Below are 16,848 nucleotides of genomic sequence, written 5' to 3'. Positions count from 1 at the left end.
GGAAATCGAATTCCCACCCTAGGATTCTCACCTCAGCTTAGGACTTAAATTCATTCATGGGATTTACATCTTTTTAGCGATCAGTGACTCTTTCACTCACTCATTCGCTCTTTTCTCGCTTCTCGGTGAAGACTAATGACTCATTTTTCGCGTTTTAAATATCAAAAGAGTAACTAAAAGATTCGAACCATCGTGATGATTGTTCAGTCGGGTTCAAACCTCTAAAAAGAGTTGTTATTCTCATCACTAACACAAACTCACCGTCTGAATCGTTATTCACATCACGTTGAAGGACAAGAGGATGGTATCGATTCGAAAGAACGCTTCATGTTGAGGTTGGTTTTCGGTGGAAAACCAAAATTAAAACATAATCAGATTGATTTATCTAGTGAGTAAGTGAGTGGATGGGAAAAATAAATCATTCGAAGCCGGATCGGATTGATCGTCACTCCGAAGAACCGAGCAGCAGCTCGTTGCCGGGTGTTCCGTTCCGGTGCGCTGGTTTTCCCACTTCCCACCGTGGCGGAAAACGTCTGGCTTCCCATCCCAAGGAAACGATTCCCCCTTGCAACGATCGAATCCTACACGCGCAAGAAAACGACGGTGACTCACCTGCACGGCACAGTTGAGGAAGCAGTTGTTCTGACCCGGTCCGTTCAGAAGACCTTTCGCGTGGCCGAGCGCGATTCGCTGGTGAGGTGCGACGCTGTCGGTGGTGGAGGTGGCTGTCATCTCCGGGGCTCGGTAGCCTCGGTTGCCACCGACGATCGTTCCCGTTCCGTGCAGCATCGCGGCCGGGGCGACATCCGTCGGGAAATCTGCTGTCAGAGCTACTGCTGTGTGGGAGGGGAGGTAGCGTTCGAGGAGAGAGGAGAAGAAATAAAACAAATCAGTCTTCCAGTGCGAAATTGTGTGAGAAAAGAAAAGCCACACCCAACACGCCGACGTACGGTTGCGTTGGCATGGAGCGTTTTTCCGACCAGATTTCCACCCAGATTTGGTTTTTTGGGACCCAAACTGAAGTAGTCTACCTACGTGTTAGTTAACCCACACCAGCAGACCTGCGGGAGAAGAACGAAATACACAAAGTTTACCTTTCGCAATCGCTCGCGTTAGTAGGTTACTGAATAAAAAAAGCTTGCCAATTTTCCCCACCATTACCACCAAGCGTTACACGTCGAAAAAGCTAAAACTACAACCCCCTTCAACCCCAAATAGAAGTGAAAAAAAAAACAAATAAAACATACACACGCAAACGCAATGTTAATAAATTTGTTCTCACTTTAATAGACTAATAATTCGTTATTGCGCGTTCAACACATTTCACACGCGCCGTGTGCTATTCCACTTCCTTCCTTTCGTTTCGGCCTTTTTCCCCCGCCTTGTTTGTTTCATTTTTACATCATTTTGTCTCCATTTTTCCCTCTCTGATTTTCTTCTCCCTCAATGATGGTTTGTTTTTCTTTTATGTGCGTCAAATTAAAAATATATATACTTGCTTTATATCTGCGCAACTTGATCTTCAAACATTCGGTTTGTGCTACATGCCTTAGTGGTTTTGCTGCTCAAGTCTTCTTGTTTGTCATTTGTATTTTACTTAACGTTTGCTTTGCACACACACACACAGTTTCCTTCCGTTGCTATAGAGTAGTATGCGAACATTGACGTAAAACAAAACATGCTATGGCATTGTGCTCTATTTCGCTAATTTTATTTTTACCTTTATATGTTACTATTACCTTACTTTTGCAACGCTTCGTACAACCTAGGGGATAGTCAACAGGACGTGGAATGGTAAAATCAATCTTTGTTTCATTCAACCGAATGGTTTATGTTCAGGCCATCTCGTCTCGAAACGAATTTAATGTTGCTTCGTTTATTATCCTTCCTATTACTCAATCACTGAGTGTTTCTAGGACACTCGCACTTATCGTATTGTTTTCTTTGTGTTTTTAAGTGTGCGTGTGTGTGTCTGTTCGTTTTACGCTCTAGCTCTAAAACGGAGTCCGTCCGATACGGAGGAGTTAAACAGATGTGCTGGGATCTTTTGGATGAAGCATCGAAAGGGCTTACCGTGCACGGTTTATCGACTAACATGCTTAGTTAATTAGAAAACGCTTGATTTCACTGACCCCTCCCAGTACGGAGGGCGGGAGGGAGAGGGGGAAGTCCTTCTTAGAAGCAAGGGTTTGTCTTTGTTTGTTAGTTATCATTGACTACAATCATGCGTTAGCACCATGTTTGTTTGTTTTAAACTTTAATTTATCATTTATTATTATCCTTACTCGTATTGCTAAAAGTTTATGTGGGTGTGTCTGTGTGTTTCGGTGTGAGTTGGAATCGAAAAGTTTGCCAACAGAAAGTGTACACTTGGAAAAGCAAGGGAGCACGAGCATGGTGACGTTAAACTGGTAAAAACGAGTTTTACAAATAAATAAAATCCTTGTTAAGGACACGAACCGAATTTGATATGTTAGAGATTCAACGTAGGGTAAATATGAAGACAAGTAATCCTTTTTAAGTAATGATTAAGTTAGACGTTATAAAGCCCCCGTATAGTGGCTCAGGATTAAATTTTTTGGTTTGACATTTCATTAAATCAATTTTGAAAATCTCTCTTTCACATGACAGAGGGATAGTTTTCAAATAAATCACCAAAATATTTCTTCTTTTGATGCACAATTGTGAGAGATATTGCCAATTAAAGTTGCACAAAGAGGAATGTGAGTTATTTATAAAAAAAAAATGTGTACCATAAATTTTTGAGGAAACAATATTTTTGCCCATTTGCGAGCATTATTTAAAAAAAGTTAGTATAAAACTCATAAGAAATTACTTTATGAAGTTTCATAAGGCAGTATTTCTAGAAACTAGACTAGAAACTCAAGCAATAAGAAGAATCAAGAAATAAGCAATAGTCCAGATAACTGAACTAAAAATTTTGCTTGAACCGGTTGACCGTAGCTGCAAGTTTGGCAGCCAAATTCAAGGACGAGTAAAACTGTTAACAAATTTGTTAAATATTGGTTTCTATCCATCCAACAACTAATAATCTCTTAATTTTATAGAAAAACACAAAAATTGTGTAGAATCTTCAGACGATCGAACCGTCCCTCTGACTGAACCACTGTGCCTCGAGGCAAAAGGCAATAAGAAAACAAATAAAATAAATCATTAAATAAATAACTAAATAATGAAAGTAGTAAGGCATCTGTGCGAGATGCTAATGATTTGTTACAGTTTGTGAAACAAAACAGATACAGAACAAAAAAACACTCACGACCCTGCTCGACTTACATGTAAAAGGAGTTTCCTGGGGTACATGTATACACTGTCTACTGACGGTCTACTGACTGACGCAAATCGGGCTGGTTGCACTATACATCCACACTGTACGCATAAAGTGGGGCTTCGTAAATGTATAATATATGTATATCTATGTATATCTATATATATATATTTGTCATACACTTTCCTTTGCTTTAATTAACACATAGTACTGTTTTAAACCATTGTTTTGTTCTCTGCTTTTTTTTTTGTTTGTTATCACATTTCGTTCAGAACTAAGAGCGCCTGCCGTCGTTTTCCGCTTCCGCTAGCAGTAAGCCGTAATTAAAATCTCACTCGCTGACACACTCGCTGATGACGTCCAAAGTCGCTCATACGCCGCTATATCGCTCGCCGGCTCACTTCTCAGTCTCGGCAGGTTCGTTTCGTTCGTTCGTTCGTTTCGTTTCGTTTCGTTTCGTTCGTTTCGTGTTTCGCAGTGTTAGGCGGTGGCGGCTGTCGACGCTGTAGGAGGTGGTGGTGGTGGAGGAGGTGGAGGTGGTGGAGGTGGCGGCGGGGGAGTGGTGGAGGGCGATGTGGTGGTCCCGGAGCCAGGATGGCGGAACAGGGACTGACCGGGCGTGCGGAAGAGGTAAAGCTGCTCCTGGTGGAGCTGTTGGTAATGGTGGGGATGGTGTTGGTGGTGGTGGTGGTGGTGGTGGGGAGTGTCCTGCTGCTGTTGATGGTGCGGTGGGGAAAGGGGGGCCGATAGGTGGGGCAGCAGGCTGGAGAAGGGTACGGGGGGGAGGTGCGAATGGGCGGCGGACTTGCCGGAAGTGGAGGTGCTCTCATGCACCAGAGACGCCGGTGAGGGGCAGGGTGATCGGAGGGGCTGCTGGTGGTAGTGGTGGAGATGTTGCTGCTGTTGTTGTTGCTGCTGCTGTTGCTGCTGCTGCTGTTGTTGGTGTTGGTAATGGAGCTGATGTTGATGGTGGGAAGGGTGAAGGTGGTGAGGATACTGATGGCCTCCATGGCGGCTTGCGAGAGGGTGATGGTGGTGGTGGTGGTGGTGGTGGTGGCCACCTCCCGTGGAGAATGCCAGCGCGGAGGAGGAGGACGAGCAGGAGGAAGAAGCGGACGAGAAGGAGGACGCGGAGGGGGACGAGGGGGCGGAGGACAGCTTGGAGAGGTGCACCGACAGCCCGGTCACGAGGGGATCGGTGGTTGGAGCGGCTGGTGGCGGAAGGGAGGCGGGAGGGTAAGGACCGGGGTGAGGGTGCGGATGGTCGAGGGGAAGGGCCACGGCCGCTGACTGGTGGGCGGCTGACGAGCGGCCGGAAGGCGGTGTGGGTGACGAGGCAGACGAGGAAGACGAGGAGGGGGTGGAGGGGTGGGGAGGATGGAGCATGGGCAGCATGGCCGCGGCGGCCGCCGCTGCCGCCACAGCCGCCGCCGCCGTCACTGCCGCCGACGGGATTGAAGATTATTCTAGCCGCGTGATGTAATGGCCGCTTGGCGGCTGGGGCTGTTGTTGTTGTTGCTGCTGCTGTTGTTGTTGCTGCTGTTGCTGCTGTTGCTGTTGCTGTTGTTGTTGGCCACCGGAGTTCCCCGAGCCAGCGCCGGTACCGCCCCCGCTTCCACCAGCACCGCCAGACGATTCGAGCTCATTAGCCGCCGAGCCGCCCGGAGTGCCGCCGGAGCCGCCGCCTCCACCGCCAGCCGCCCCCACGTTGGACGCGATCGCACTGGTGATGATGGGCAGGTGGCGGGGTGGGACAGGCGGCAGGCCGGCGGCGGCGGCTGCGGCGGCCGCGGCGGCACTCGGCGGCGTCATCTGCGTAAGGTCGGTCATACTGATCGACTGGCTGTAGGCAGCGGCCGAGGCGGCAGCTGCCGCAGCCGCAGCCGCTGAGGCGGCCGAGTGCGTGTTCAGGTCCATCGGCTGCACGCTGGAGGGCGAGCTGCACGGCAGCCGATGGTGGAACGAGTAAGGCATGCTGAGCGAGTGCAGCGAGTCGGACAGCAAGTACTGGTAGTTGTCGCGCGGCGGCTGCGACGACATCAGCCCGACGGCGGCGGCCGAGTTCGAGATGGCGCTGCTGTAGCAGTCGGAGGCGGACGGCTGGACGGCGGCCACCGCCGCTGCCGCCGCCGCCGCCCCGTACGGGTTGTCGTACTCGGACTGGTAGAGCTTGGCGGCTGACGGCGAGCAGAGGGACGCCGACCCGAGCCCTCCGATGACGCCATTCGGGCCGCCACCGCCGCCGCCGCCACCCGACTGGCCGCCCTGGTTGCCGCCTCCGAGCCCACCGCCGCCGCCGCCTCCTCCCCCGCCAAGGCCTCCGCCACCCCCGCCGATCGATCCCACGTGGTTGATGAGCCGCTTCTGCGAGCGCAGCTTCTCCTCCCTGCGCCACTTGGCTCGCCGGTTCGAGAACCACACCTACACCTCAGTTCATTGTTTATGTATGTGTGTGAGTGTGTGCGTGTGTTTATTAGTCGTCGTTGAAGGTGGTTAAAGGAAGTGTTTAATATAAGCACATGCAAACGAGGAAAGAGGAAGAGAAGAAAAGACGTGTGTTAGTTAGCCGCTTTTGGTTAGTTCCCCACACCTCTCGCGTCACCAACACTCTTACTACTACTACTACTACTACTACTAGCTACTGTATAGGTTAAATGCAATCCATTTGGTGTGATAAACTGGGCACAGTGTGTCGTCCAGGCGATCTGTAAAAACACAAAATGTTAGCTCATTTAGCGCATCCTGGGCACGCCTTGCCGGTCCGTGCTGTTTTGCGTGTAGGAAAAAGAGAGAAGAGAGAACAGAGAGAGAGAGAGAGAGAGAGAGAGAGAGAGAAAAGAGAAACAGAACGGAGTGTTTTTCTTCTTCCATTCCAAGGGGTTCCTTTGGGTCCTTTCTTCTCCCCCTCAACGAATCGAAAGCCCTTCTTATCAATCATCGCTTATTTTGGTTACGTTTTTTCCTTCCATTCCATCCCGTTCGATTGCGGCAGCAGAGAAGGAAAAAGAGATGGAAAAGAAAGCAAACAGGGTAGGGAAAGTCTTTTCATGTGTGTTTTTGCGCACGAACACTGTTTGTTGCCGAACGGAAACACTCGATAAGGTGTGAACAGTGGCGAATAAACAATCTTAAAGCTAAAACTACCATTTTTGCAATATGTTTATCGTTGCTTTAATCGAGGAAAACTTAGAAGCAGCCCAAGTAACATTTCCTAATAGGCTTCCACAAGTTTTATCAATCGTTCAACATTGCTGTACTATTTAAGCCAAAAATTTTCATTATGCAAAACAGATTTAATAATTCCAACCGGTGTTGTGAAATGTCGATATTTTTTGTGACATTCGCTGTAGCCGTACTTGTTGAAATCATTGTTCATTAATGACACGGTGAACGGCGAACAAGCGTAATACATCAACAAACAGCTTTTACCATCGTTTAGCGCGATGGCCAAGGGTTTTAGTGATTCCATCCAACCTATTAATACGATCGCCGGAATTATTAAAATAACGCGAGCGTCGTTTAGCAACTTTGTCCAAAGCATTAAGCAGATGGAATACCCTTTTATGATAATGGGTGGTGGTAGCGCCGGTTAGAAAATCGGCCCACAAGCGCAGAGGCTCACGACCAGGCTGTATTAGAAGACTTAAGCCCTTAATGGGTCAGGCCAACAACCAACAAAATCGTTACGCCAAGAAGAAGAAGAAGAAGTGTTCAACTATGAAGCGGGACAAAGCGCAACAGTTTGTAAACAAACCAAAACGAATTCTTATCATTGATAATAAAAATGTGGATTCATAAAAGATTTCTTGCATTTCATCTAGATCCGGTCTAATACCAGCAAATGATCCAACTTTTCAGTTGATACAAAATTTATTTTTTAAGGAGTGCATTCTAACTCAATTTTGTGGTTCGTTTTGTCCACCTGTTTCGGTACGTTTTACCACAGTGCATCTTGCCTCAACAATATTTTATCTACATTTGAACTTTTTAGAAAACAAAAAAGAACAATTATGAAGATTAGCAAAAGTGGGAAATATTGCTTTACCCACTGTTAATGCCACTTTATGTTAATGAACCAAATGAAATTATAAAACCAATAATTACTAACAAATTTAATCGAGAGCTCAGCAGTTCTACTTAAGTTATTTATATTATCCCGGTGATCTCTACTATGGACAACACAAGAAAGGAAATGTTTTTGATAGCCGTAAGTAACACAGCTAAGAAAGTGTGGTTAGGATTCCTTAACAACAACAACAACAACCACAGAATTCATTTGATATGCATTATCCTGCTAGCAAAGGATCACGAATTGTGGAATGCATGAACAAAACGCCGGTTTCGAATACGGCACATCCAAGTGCATCGCGAGCAAGCGGGAAAATTTGACACGCGAATGCGTCGGATTTTCCGGGCCACGATTGGCGTTCCGAACCACCACCCCCCCCCCCATTTTTACCCCGCTTTTTCACGCTTCATTGCGATTGGACGGTCGGGAGGGCTTTTCTTTTCCCTTGCAGTGGGTTTGCGATGCTGCACCGGATTTCCAACCGACTGGGCAACACTCATTCGGCGAGTCTGCGCAGCTCGCGCTGGACGGGCGATGTTCGGATGGGTGTTTTCCGCACCACATTTCTTCGTGGAACATGGAAGCAGCATTCTTTGCCGGCACCGGTGCGGGCGGCTGTGCGTGGAAAAGGTGCGAAAAACCCGTGGTATTCTCGCAAAATCTTCGCTTCGTTCCGCACAGAACGGCGTGCCCTTTGCCCAAAAGCGGGTTCTTTGTTGGTGGTCAACAGTAAGTCGAAATCATCTCTTACTTCGAAAACGGAAATAAACTTCTTATTCGTACACAGTGCACGATGAATGTTTTGTGTTCTTTCCCAATTAACATTTTGATGTTGTTAGACCTATTTAATGAAATCTCAGCTTAAGAGTAAAACATCCTAAATGCTGTGACAAACCTTTTTAAAGTGTAAGAGTTCCTACTCTACAGAACATTGTCAAAAGCATCTCTTAAAACCTTTTTTGGACTACAAATAGTCTTAGAAAGAGAGACTGAACTTAACATAGCCCGTGTAACCTCCTTAAGTGCACAATACAACCATTGGTTAACGCCAAAGTAATTGTTATTATTGACAGATTTTGGGAACAGTTTCTGTATCCTTGTGTAATTGATTTCGGGGAAGGCAATTCTATAGTCGTTTAACATGTCAGCTATTATCGCAAAACTCAAATGTCATATCGATGTAAGATTAAGAGTAATACTGTCATTTTGGACGGACCGAAACCTATGCCAATAAAGTTAGTATTAGTTAAATATTAGATAGTTGAGCACTATTTTAATTAAATTGCGAGTAAATTTGCATTCATACCGAGATGCTTATAAACAGTTTAAAGCTCTGCACAAAAAAAAACAAATATTTTTCCACTATTTATTCCTTAACAGTTACATCAGAAAATATCCGAACCGGTGATGTTTTTGCTTTGTTTTTATTTCGCCTTTCTGATAGTGTAGAGCAGGGCTCGGCATAAAATTACTAAAAAGGGCCGTTAAACGGTGATTTAATGTTTTCTAAGTTGCTCAATGGAGTATAGCCTTAAAATTTTAGAAATTTTGGTAAAAGGGTAAATGAGTACAACTTTTTTAAACATTTTCATACATATTTTCGTTGAATTTCGATACTTATGGAACATGTAATAGGAACACCTCGTTTAACAATTTTAATCTTTTTTTTTTTGTCAAGAAAACAAACTAAACACTTTTATTATGTAGCACTAAAGTTTTCTAACGGGCCGGATAAAATCAGTTGGCGGGTTGGTTTTGGCCCGCGGGTCGGACTTTGCCGACCCCTGGTGTAGAGCTATCAAACTCACACGGTGGCGATATTTTAGTTCACTCTTGCAGGATGACTACTTTTCCACAACCAAAACGTTGCTTTTCATAAGAAAGGCGTGTTTTGCTTCAGGTGTGCATATTTCCCCAGCCGCCCCTAACATGAATGTTGAAATTAAACGCGGTGGATATTTAATTAACTGCACATATATGTGTTGTTTTCGTTCTGCAAAACATCCCCAACAACATGTCCTTCGTTTTGTTTTTAATTATTCATAAAATTCATTTCTTAAAAACTTAAAAAGAAGTTCAAATAGTAAAAACATTAGTCCCACCTCGATCTCGTTCAATTGTTCAATCATGTCAGCATCAGGACAAACACCGAGCAAATGTTTTAACAACCACTTCCGGCAGGAGGGAGCAAGTCCTTCGCCGCGGGCAGTTTTCACGCAACGTGCTCGGGGACACGTGGATGTTGCAAAGCGTGTCGGCACCAACACCGAGCATCGTCGCACCATCGGTTTGCGATTGTTGCGGTTTGGCCGACAGTTTGGAGGAAGTTATTAAACCCACATGGACCCAACGCTCCAGAAAGGCGAAACAAAACGGACTCGAAAGATCACCTGAAGAGGAGAAAAAACGAGTTAATTCTACCGAGAACGTTTAACACGTTTCCTCCCCGGGGTTTCTCGAGGAAGGTTTTACATTTTCCCAGAACTATTTTCTCGGCCGTCTGATCCGTCGGTCCCTCGTTCCCGCTCGCATGGAATGGAAAAAAGTTGAACTCCCTACCGATAAGCGGCACGCAAAAACACGGCCTTTCGGGGGTAATTCTTTGTGTGCGATATTAGGGCGGTTTTATTGCTGCCTACAATTGCCTACCCTGCCAGCCGTCATCTCAATTACATCGAAGATAGGAGAGGGTGGGAAATTGGGAGAGGGAGAAGATCGGATGCGAGGCCGCGGAAGGACTCGTTTTTTCAATTATCAACCCCCGTCTTCGGGGCGAGGAAAATCAGGCGCGGGACATGGATTGTTTTCTTCGGGCGAAGGCAAGGGCGGGGAGCGGGAAATCCGGGGCAGAGGTGGCCCGACAATGGCAGAAGTCAGTGGCGCGTATCGGCAAGGGGTGCGCACCCTTAAACCCCGGGACTTCGGCACGCAAGTGCGAGCACCCGATACTATCGGTACGAGGGATTTTCCCCTGCCCGGGAAAATACCGGGAGCGCGGAGGGGAAAATCACGGGCTGCCGAGCGGGGCTTGGAAATTAGGGCCAGGCGGATGGTCGGGCCCAAGGGTTCGTCATCAAGTGTGCGCTGCATCACTCACACACACACACACACAAGCACAAGGGCGCTTCCGGCATCGATTCCGGATCGGGGTGGGTTTGCATCCGCGATGCAATGTATATTTTCCGATAAGAAAGTGCGTTGCCATATGCGCGTCGCCCAACACAGCCGTATAATTGTACACGATATCTTGGCGCGCGTCAAGAAAAGATCCATCCTGATGTTGAGCCGTACGGTTCGTTGCAACAGCAATCATAAACAATCCATGTCGTTTTTATTCTGCACGGAATTCATTTTGATAAACTCAGCTTTCTTGAGGGAAAACAAACTTTGATAATGTCATGTTTGTTCGATAATATTCTGAACAGCTGAAATATTATTTAATATTTTAATCGTATTAATGGTAGGAGACCATCAAACTGTACATTTTAGGTCCTTCATCTTCTCTCAACACCAAAAAGGTAGGCTTTCAAAAGTTAAACAATTGAGATGTTCCCTTTCTTCTGCGACACATTAGATTTCTATAAATTTTATAATATCATATTTGTTCGATCACATACGGAACCATTTTTATTTGATTGATTTTTGGAGACTCTCTATTTATCTTTTTTAGATTACTTTTTTTCTTACATCTTCTTCTCCGCGCAAAACACATTTTGATATTATCGTATTGCTTTGATAATATTCTAAAATACTCAATTATTGTTAAGAATTTCTATTTTACCAATTTTTGATGATTCCCAATCGCTTTGGCTTAGATTTTTTTATCATCTTAGCCCACCATACATTACAAAAACATTCCGAAAGCACGGGCCGGATACCTTCAATGATGATTTCATGGTTTCAAAGTAATGCTTAACCCTTTTGTGCAGAGTAAAATGTTTTTGAATAGTAAAGTTACATGAAAAGGTGTTGTAGACAAAATTCAAGAATTTGCATTTTGGTTTGTTGTACTGTTAATCAATTTCTTTAATTATACTTGAAATAGATTCTCTAATCAAATTGTTTAAAAGTATTTTGGTTTTGTTGACTTACTCTCAGTAGTGAAAATAACTCAGTTACGAGAAGTTTTCAATGTTACTAGTCTTATTTCAAATCGTAATGAGTATAAAAACTGTTTATTTTTGAATGTAGCCATTTTGGATGAAAAGTCGAATTTGGACTCGTGAGTGTCGAGACTAGGAGTTTTAGAACATTCCACATTTTTAATCTGCATTTTTGGGTAAAAAAACCAAACCTACCATTGTAAACAAATCCGATAAAAAATTAGATGGGGTTTTTATATGAAGCACTAACATATTCTTACGAGCCGAACTTTGCCAACCCTTGTCTTAGATCATAAGAAAGGTAGGCTTTCAGAACATAAACACTCCACATGTTGTCTTTTTTCACATTCGTCGAAGTAATTTATTTTTTCTTGAGGGAAAAAAGAAAGTTGATAACATCATGTTGAAATCCTCAATTATTGTTAACCTATCTTATTTGCTTGATTGTTGGAGACTCTGAAATGTTTTGCCTATATCATTTATTATTTCATAAATAATCCACATGTTGTCATTCATCTGAAACACATTACATTTGATAACCTCACTTTTCTCGAGGAAGTAAAACTTTATGTTATGATATTCTGCAATACTGAAGTATTCCTTACCATTTTAAATTAACTAGTTATTGCAGATTCTTTATGCCTTCTGCTACCATTATTTGTCTTCTTGCACCGTTAGGAAAAAAGGCTTTCAAAGCCAAAGTGACAAGCTCTTAGAAAGTCAATCCCACGTTTACTTTGAGGTATTCAAATCAAACGTGGGAAATCAAATTAAATTTGGATTGAAATTTGTATGAATGTGTTGTTAAAATAGTTCTCCGTAGATCAAAAGCTCACACGTATCAGCAAAGTATCCTTTTATTAGGAAATTAACCTGCTATTTAAAGCTATTTAAGAGCAGTTAAAACCCTATCACAATATTACATTCATGTTTCAAGTAAGTGTTAACCAATAGTTGCGCACAATGTTAACCAGTTAATAATGGTTTTTTGTAAGCCAAGTGAGGATATTTTTGATCAGTTAAATTACTTGTTTAAAGGAAAAGAAAATCCTCATTTTAGTCGACTGGTGTCCTTTGTATTCGTTTGATAAACAAATGGAAGATGGAAGGCGAGCACAATGGCAGGTGAAATCCTTACAGTGATCCTTAAAGGAAACCCATTTCCATTCTCTCGGACGAAGGAAGCAAATTCAGCCCAGATTAGAATGGAAATGTAAAGTAGAAGTGAACAAAAAACCACACGGAAAGGAAAAGGCTTAATTCACTGGCCACGATTGATGACGTCCAAGGCAAAAGCCGGAGCACACAGCACAGTGCGCTTGGGAGCCGGGTGGAGGGAAAGGCGGATAAAAATCGATAATTTTCGATCACGCCTCGCTGCGTCTCGCTCGCGACTGCGCAGAGCCGACCGTGCCCAGCGGCATGGAACTAATCCAGGAAAATCGTCGCATCACCGACCGACCCGAAGCGCACCCTCCTCCCCTCCACCTCAACCCTTCGTTCCGTGGCCACCAAAAGGGAGTGGATTTCCCGGTGCTCGTTTTTCTCCCTCGCAAAGCTCTCTCGAGTTCTCCCGTGGCGTTGCGTTGGGTTTTTCCGTACCCTGTGAAAATTGGCATATGCGATGTAGGTCCCGGGCGGTGGTTGTCTGTTTGCGGTGAAGCTATTGATTTTTGAGTGCCATCTTGTCACCCCGGGCCCGTGTGACCCTGGCGGTGTTCACAACTTGCTGATGACACACGGGAAATTATATTCACATTGGAGCCTCGCAAATATGCGAAAAGGCGGAAGATCCGGCCACAAGCCGCCTGAAGATGCGAGCAATGGCACAGAAGTGGTGGAAGTGCTTGAAACGAGCCCCCAAGCGAGACCCTCGAATGGTCCTTCAGTGCCGGAAGCGGGCTGCCAGCTTGGCTGGTATGATTTATTTCTCGGCGCGATAACGACTTCCGGAAAGACGCACCATTAACTCGGACCGGACATGGAGAAAAACCCGGCAGAGTGTCCGCCGCAAGGCCTTGGTGCCGCGTGTGAGAGTGAGATGTTAACATGAAGCTGCTCCGCCCCTCTCAACCTCTTCCTGGGGGATTCAAGATTTAGAAGAAAGCATAAGGTATTATTCTGGGAAAAACTAAACCAAAACCGGACCATCATTAGTCACCAGAACATTCTTTAAATGATATCCTTGAGAGGACTACAACAGATAAATCATCCGTTCCAGTGTTCACTCATCTCATTGCACAGCGAATATAGTTTAATACCTAAAAGAAACGATAAAGAAAAACAAATATATTCCGAGTATCAACGATTCCAATTACAAGTTTTGGAATCTCTTACTGTAAGTCACTCGCAACAGGAAATGATTAATCGACAGGAGATCTACGGCATTTTCAGGCTGTTTTGCTGTTGAAAAAGCGGTCCTGGGAAAGCCACCGGGATTGCCTCTTGACGATCATGCGGTGCAATATTGTTTTGCTTTCCGCCCGACCGATTGGCTGAATCCGGTTGATACGGGATGGAGGACATTTCCACAGGAGCAAGCGCATCAACGCACATCACTCTCTCTGTCTCCCTCTCTCTCTCCGTCACTCTCGTTCGCGAACTCACAAGAATCCTTTCTCTTCACGTTTGCTCCAATTCTTTCTCTCTTTCGCTCCATTTTCCACGGGTAAGGTTTTCCCGCCGTGATCGGAGAATGATGCTACCGGCTCGCCATTTCCCCAGCTTGCTCGATGGGGTGGATTTTCCCAAGCCTCCAACCCGAACCCCCCCTATTCCTCATACTTTTCCATCCATCGCGGAAAGTGCAGGGATGCGTAAGTAATGCGAGAATTTTCAGCGTCAAGCGCCGACCGACGATGACTCGCAGCCATATTTGCATGCTTGTGGGGAGATTGTTTTTCTTTTACGACCTTAAAAGACTAGACTGGTTATGTTAGTGCGGGTAGTTAGCTTAATTTACCCCTTATCCAACGATTTTCCTATCACTACACTAAAGCAGAATGGATTAAAGGATTAATTTAGAAGCACCCTTTACTCGTCCGTTTGTCTTCCGAGGCGTCTACACGAGTTAGTTTTCCAATGCTCGACACTGAAGGGCGACAATTGTTAGTGGCTGACAGCCTTTACAAACATACACCGATAAGGTTTAAGATTAAACAAAACTGCAACACATGAAGGAAAAGTTCTTCACATTCCAACGCGTACTTACGGCTGATGTAGTTCTTTTCGCTTGTCGTCCTTTTATGATTTACAGTTTAACACTCACTGTGTGGCTTGCTGTCGTGTAAACGTCGGCTGGGCCCGGTGGAAAACTCTTCTCGTTCCGAGCTTTTCCACCTGCTTTACCAAACAAAACGGGATCGAATAAATCGGTTGATGTTGAACGGTGGTGACGTTCGCGTTGTTGTGCCACCTATTTTTCCGGGGAGGTGGTTTTTCTCACAATAGTGCTTTTCGCCACCCTCACACACGCCCAAACACACAGTGGCACACGGCTCGGTTGGGATTCACTGCATCTCGAAGGACTCTTGGGCGTGCGAAAATGGTTTCGTATAGACTTTTCCTGCCGCCGTGATGGAAAATTTGGTCGCTTTTGCACTGGTCGACTGGCGGAAAAATGTGAAAATCGGTATCACTTCCTCTCTCTCTCCCTCTCGTATCAACGACACGGTGAAACGCAGGCAGCCCCGATAGGCAAACGCGTACCACTTTCACGAAAAGATGCTGTGAGCCCCGCAGGCAATCGTGTATCCGAGATGTGGCCCACAGAGATCTGTTCTCATTCGCTTTCTACCCCGCGAACCACATCCACGCACATGCACACACGCACACGCGTGCCTTTAGAGGCCTTTCTTTTCGTACGATCGACGCGACACACGCGAGATGATGATGATGATCGCTCACACGCCCTCGGTGTACGCACTTTTTACGTGAGATTTCACCGCCAAACCGCCAGCGAGCTCACCGATCGTGAGCGATGAGGATCGCGTGCGTGCCTGGTGATCGCCCGTGACCCGCGTACCTCGCACCACCATCACCTTTGTACCTTCCAGCCGGATTTTGGCCTTCGGATCACTCCGCGGGCAGGTAGGGAGAAGACGAGACAGGCGGAAACAACAACACCAAAAAAACACAAGGATAAACGATCGCCCAAACGGACCACGGCGACTGTCTTGGCGCGTGGGTGTGTATGCGTGTGTCAATAGGCGGCGAGGTTGATTGCTAGCTGGCGATGTTGATGGCTGGTAGACTTTCGGAATTTGTGAGGCACCAGAAACCGGACGCGCACACTTGCTGTTTGCAGCTTTCTAATCACGTATCACACCGTGCGATGGTCGATCGATCGACGTCCGAAACACGAGCAGAACATCAAACTGGGAGGTTCGTGCGCACAACACGTCACAAACATAACACAACACTTGCGGGAGGCTCTTCCGAATCCGGAGACTTACAAACAAACAGAACCCCCGGGGAAAAAAATCGCACGAAAACAATTCGGTGCGTCCATGCCACGATCGACCCGTCCTGGGCAGAGCTTGGCGCAGTAATGGAGAAAAGTGTACGTATACGTTACCCCGACACGCTCGGCTGTCGTAAGGGCGCTTCACAAACGAGTTTCCGTCGTCTGCAGCATCAAACCCGCGGCCACGAACGCACACACACCCATGGGGCGGCATTCGCGAGTGAGTAGGTGCGTTGCTTGGCGTGTGCTGTCTCTTTCGCACACCGAACCCTCTGGCGCGAGTGAGATGGCAGTACCGAACCATTCGCACACTTGTTGGATTTCTTTTGAATGGTCACTGCGGTTGGTGCTCAGTGTTTCTCAAGCTCACGGCGCCCGCTTCTCACGCGAACCTCATCCGCTGTGCGGATTGCTGATGGATGGCTCACGAGGCGTAAGCCTCGCGATGGAGTCGGACAGCTTTATAGCTGGTGCTGCGACATTCCACCGTCTCGCTGTACTGCAGGGAGGGGCGTATTGGGGCCACTCACATCAATGGCCGTATGTGGGGAACATCCCAATCGTTTCCCCTTTTCCCCAGTACCAACAATGCTTAAACCTCACATTCTGCTCACGGGAAGATTCGATGCTGCGGGGCAATTCTGCTCATCCCAACAATTGCAGTCCACTTGGAACATTGAAATCCCCAAAAAACGATCAAACCCGATACTACCACCTCTTGCCCCCCCCCTTTTTATGTATCTCCAACCGTTCCAATTGCGACTCACTACCCAGTGTAGTACATCTCATCATACGCACAACCCCCGCTCACCATTCGTAGGACCGCAGCCACACCGGAGCAAACCGGTTTGGTCACCGTTTTCACCTCAGTGGTCATCGAAGACTTTGACAAAATGTTTTCTTCCTCGTGATCGGTTTTAGA

General features: G+C 46.1%; 4 protein-coding genes across 4 annotated transcripts in view; 1 reads left to right on the top strand and 3 right to left on the bottom strand.

The window, feature by feature from the left end:
* The window catches only part of LOC131269083 (uncharacterized), a 39,153-nt gene extending 38,364 nt beyond the window's left edge, over positions 1–789 (bottom strand). The window contains exon 1 of the mRNA XM_058271400.1: positions 613–789. Coding sequence (XP_058127383.1) covers positions 613–789 — 177 coding nt within the window. The remainder of the gene's footprint in view (positions 1–612) is intronic.
* LOC131269499 (aminopeptidase N) overlaps positions 1–16,848 on the top strand; it is a 232,460-nt gene that overhangs the window by 194,955 nt on the left and 20,657 nt on the right. The window lies entirely within an intron of this gene.
* On the bottom strand, positions 3,770–4,684 carry LOC131269082 (protein enabled homolog). Its single transcript, XM_058271399.1, has 3 exons — positions 4,371–4,684; positions 4,124–4,304; positions 3,770–3,940 (listed from the first exon to the last, which is right to left on the bottom strand). The coding sequence occupies exons 1-3, from the start codon at positions 4,682–4,684 to the stop codon at positions 3,770–3,772; spliced, it is 666 nt and encodes a 221-aa protein (XP_058127382.1).
* LOC131269512 (AT-rich binding protein-like) lies at positions 4,751–5,329 on the bottom strand. Its single transcript, XM_058271910.1, has one exon. It carries the CDS (start codon positions 5,327–5,329, stop codon positions 4,751–4,753), a length of 579 nt encoding a protein of 192 aa, XP_058127893.1.

The sequence above is a fragment of the Anopheles coustani genome, chromosome X (assembly GCF_943734705.1).
Source record: "Anopheles coustani chromosome X, idAnoCousDA_361_x.2, whole genome shotgun sequence".
Classification (NCBI taxonomy): Eukaryota; Metazoa; Arthropoda; class Insecta; order Diptera; family Culicidae; genus Anopheles; species Anopheles coustani.
This window is presented reverse-complemented; position numbering and strand designations above follow the sequence as displayed.

Coding starts and splice junctions, on each gene's coding strand:
- LOC131269512 (XM_058271910.1), bottom strand. CDS start 5,329: ATGTCGTCGCAGCCGCCGCGCGACAACTACCAGTACTTGCTGTCCGAC.
- LOC131269082 (XM_058271399.1), bottom strand. CDS start 4,684: ATGCTGCCCATGCTCCATCCTCCCCACCCCTCCACCCCCTCCTCGTCT. Junction 4,305..4,370: donor TGCTCGTCCTCCTCCTCCGC/GCTGGCATTCTC, acceptor CCCTCTCGCAAG/CCGCCATGGAGGCCATCAGT. Junction 3,941..4,123: donor GCCCCTCACCGGCGTCTCTG/GTGCATGAGAGC, acceptor CATTACCAACAG/CTCCACCAGGAGCAGCTTTA.